At 35.8% G+C, this 4,118-nt stretch overlaps 1 protein-coding gene across 1 annotated transcript in view; it reads right to left on the bottom strand.

Annotated features, from left to right (window-relative positions):
• The window catches only part of UPF2 (UPF2 regulator of nonsense mediated mRNA decay), a 109,478-nt gene that overhangs the window by 65,169 nt on the left and 40,191 nt on the right, over nt 1-4,118 (bottom strand). Inside the window, exon 7 of the mRNA XM_019656961.1 lies at nt 2,498-2,553. Within this exon, the coding sequence (XP_019512506.1) occupies nt 2,498-2,553 (56 nt within the window). The remainder of the gene's footprint in view (nt 1-2,497; nt 2,554-4,118) is intronic.

The raw sequence follows: 4,118 nt of genomic DNA, 5'->3' as shown, positions 1-4,118 counted from the left end.
TCCACAACTAGACTGAAGAACAAAAGGACAGCAACTTGTCTGTTCCCCTCCCCCAATTCCCCAATAAAATCTTAAAAAAACAATCAAACAAACAAAAAATACACACACACACACACACACACACATACACACACACTTATATATACATACACACACACACACACACACACACACATATATAGTATTAAGAAAAATTTTAAATGGCTAATAATGGCCTATGTTTCAACATAATTAGGAAACAAAAAATAAAAAGTACGTCAATAACTATTTTGGAACATTATCCTTTAAAATACATATATACTTTGCATAATCCATCTAGACAAATTTTATAAAAATAGACAAATCAATAAACATTTTTCGTACCATAATAATCAAAGGCCAGTTATATGAAAACAAAACAAAAAACTAATGTTCAAAATTTTCCACGGGTTAGGAGTTTATAAAGCATATCAATGCCTGGTACACACAGTAGGGGTTCAATAAAGATGTAAAATAAATGAATAAATGAGTGGGAAAACTGCCAGAATTAATAAACCTGAGGAAATTAAAAAAGAAAAACAAACCTCACATGTATATTAATTCTTAGATTTAACCAGTCCTGACCTATGGGTAGAAAAGGATGCAAAGGAGTCACCATGGTGTTGTCTGTCTGCCTGGGTTACAACTGCTGCTTCACAACTCAAGAAGCAGTTTTTTTAAAACCTGTTTCAAAACATTTTAGGTAAATGAAAGACAGTTCAACAACTATTTTTTATTTTATTAAGTAAAAATAAATTCTTCTGATCATCAAATGCATGCAGAAACACTGTACTACCATAAATGACACTAGGTTTATATATTGTTACATAATTATTGAATTCAAAGAATTCTTAGATTTTTCTACTTATTTCCCGAATACTTTTCCCTTTTAAGCAATTTGGACCTTTGCCAAAATAAATGGAAGAAATTTCTTTCATGAGGAAGCTGACTCCGAGGAACCCACTGGAGTCCAACAAGAAAGGGTGGGCCCCTTATTTTTCATCTGACCCTCAGAAAGCTAACTCAGAATTTTATATACAGTCGTCACTGGGAACAGCTCTTAAAACGGAGCTGGCCACTAAAAGTACTTTCCAATAGAGACTCATAACAATATTGCTACTAATATTCAAAACTGATAGGATCCTTCCCACCTTTAACTTCCATTACAGTACTCCAAATGGGAGAGGGTGGAGCAGTACTGTCCAGGTATCTCTCTTTCATCCTCTGTTTATATCCAATGACTATACAAAAATTTAGCAGGGGAGAGGTTCAATAATATCACAAACTTACAAAAATAAGCAATTGTTTAAGAGATGGTTTCTGCTATATTTTATAGAAGAAAGAAAAAGAGAGACTATCTCTTAAGAAAACAAATCTGTAATTACTAGTTTTGAAAACAACACATGGATCTAATCACTGCAAGAAGTAAGCCAATTTGGAATTAGAGTTTAAAGCCTGTTTGATTATATGAATAGTTACGAAAATACATCTAAGTTATGAAGCAGAGCTAAACAAACTTAAAGTAGAAAACTAAGCTAACTTCTATAGTTCTCTACAAGAGGCCCTTAAAGCATTATGAGAAAAAAAGATAAAAGATTACATTATACTTTGACAAAAATATGGCCTAAAGCAACAATTTTCAAACTTTGGATTTCAAGGGCCTTTCATGCTCTTAAAAATTATTAAGGACCTGAAAGAACTTCATTTATGTGTATGACATTTATTGGTATTCTCTGTATTAGAAATAAAACTGAGAACCTTTAAACATACTAATTCACTTAAAAATACTAATAAACATATAAGTTAGTATTTTTTGGAAATAACTCTTTTTCAAAATGAAACAAAAAATTAGTGACAGAAGAGTGGCACTCTTAGAAGATAGTTGGATTCTCCTATGAATTTTTATGCATTCAATCTGCTGTGATGTGTTGTACTGGATGAGGTTTATGAAGCAAATCCAGCTTCACACATACATACAGCTAGAAAAAAGAGATGCATTTTAATATCCTTTCCAGGATTTATAGGTATTTTCTTATGCTACACAAAAACTTGACAAATGGTAGTTTCTTAGGGGTTAAGTGAAATGTGGAATCCGAAGCCTTATCAATTGACTTTTCATGCTGTTGGTGTAAAATCCATCTTGCACTTTGGCTCTGTAACACCCAACCAATATTTTGTTAACACTTTGTACTGGTCACTTAGAATGGTTCACTGAACTATGTAGATCTTCCAAACCCATACATAACATTTTAAAATTACATTATTGAATATCAACACCAATCCCATCAGAGAAGTCTCATCAATAAAGTCTCTTCAGAAAAGAACTGGGAAGCTGTCAAGCTTATGGTGGTGGGCATAAGATTTCCAAAATTCTAATTTTTGTTGAAAAGTCAAATGTGTTCATTAGCAATAAATACTTCGTTGTTTTCCTTGAAGTGAGAGGTTCACCTTGTTCATGTTAGAGAAATCTGCTACATACCCAAGTTTGAATAACCACAGTTTGTCCAACAGCTCTTTCAAGTAAAGCTGATAATTCTATGAGAAAAGCAACTAGTTCAGCTTGCAACTCAAACACAAGTGGTTTTCCTCAGGACAGTAGTGAGACAGCCAAGTGCTTTACATGTCCTTCCGTTTTCATCAGATTAAAAGGATGCATTCTCAAAGGTTGAGATGAAATAAAATCACTAATTTTTATGGATTCATCAAGGAGATTCTTAAGTCAAAGTGGCACTGTTCTTTTCACTGCAAATGCACAGTAGTGAAGATGACAAGGCTATTAGTACAGCTTGCTACCACTGCACCTTGATTTGTGCGAAGTCCTAATATCAAAAACAGTGAAAAAGGGCCGGCCGAGTGGCGCGATGGTTAAGAACTCGCTTGGGATGCCAGAGGGCTCCAGTTCGGATCCCACATATGAGGGCCAGTGACACTGCCCTCCACAGCTAAGATGCTGAACAACAGCTCAACCTGGAGCTGGGCTGCCGTGAGTCGCCGGCGACGGCGTGGGCTGCAGTCCCTGTGGCAGTGGGTTGCCATGGGCTACCGTATGTAGCCAGCAGCCAGCGTGAGTGGCCAGCAGCCGCAGTGAGCGGCCGTCCAGAAGCCGGCGACTGATCTGCCTCACCCGGGAAGAGCACAATGATGGTGCCAAGTTGGGCCAGTGAAGCAACGCCCTCCACAACTAGACTGAAGAACAAAAGGACAGCAACTTGTCGGTTCCCCTTCCCCCAATTCCCCAGCGCTGTTCCCATCCCCCAATTCCCCAATAAAAATCTTAAAAAAAAAAAAAAGAAAATGACAAGTTTAACTTATACTTTAAGGAATAAACTATTATCAAATATCCATTTAAGTTTCTCAAATATTTTCCTTCTATAGGTTCACAAGATTATTTTATCATAAATCTCAATCTTTAGGTAGATTTGGGCATCAGATGCAAATAAAAGGCTCTCAGATTTTCCTGAACTATAAAGGATTTCTACTTCTCACCTCCCGATTAAAACTTTTAATGAAATACATGACACAACAGATATTGACTAATTCATACTGAAAGTATTCACCAAGGTTAGACTTCATACCAATATTAGTCAAGAGGTTAACATTAGTGTCACTAAAGTTGGTATACAACCCACCCCCGGACTGCTAAACACGACTGCCTTTAAAATAATATATTAATCAAGAGAGTAAAATCAATTTAAATTTTTCCTTCTGCTTATAAAGGGAATATAATAAATGTTATTGAAGTTTACATTTTATAACAGTAAAGCTTATTACAGCTAATTAGAATAACAGAGAAAAACTGAGAATACACTAAAGTTCCTTCAAGCAATTCACTCATAATGAAACACTGAAAAATTCTGTACCTATTGTAGTAATAAAAATCCCAAAGGTCATGTAGTCAGTCAGAAAAGAAAACTGGCTAAAGCTAGAAAACTTCTCTCTCACACACATACACATACCCCCCCAAAAAAAACAACAAAAAAAAGCTCTCAAATCAACATTTTTGAAAAATATAGTATTAGGGCAGGCCGAGTGGCACATTGGTTCAGAGTCAGCTTGGGATGCCAGCTCTGAGCAGCAGAGCCTCGGTTCGGATCCCACAT

This window comes from Hipposideros armiger, unplaced genomic scaffold (assembly GCF_001890085.2).
Source record: "Hipposideros armiger isolate ML-2016 unplaced genomic scaffold, ASM189008v1 scaffold_271, whole genome shotgun sequence".
In the NCBI taxonomy this organism is placed as follows: domain Eukaryota; kingdom Metazoa; phylum Chordata; class Mammalia; order Chiroptera; family Hipposideridae; genus Hipposideros; species Hipposideros armiger.
This window is presented reverse-complemented; position numbering and strand designations above follow the sequence as displayed.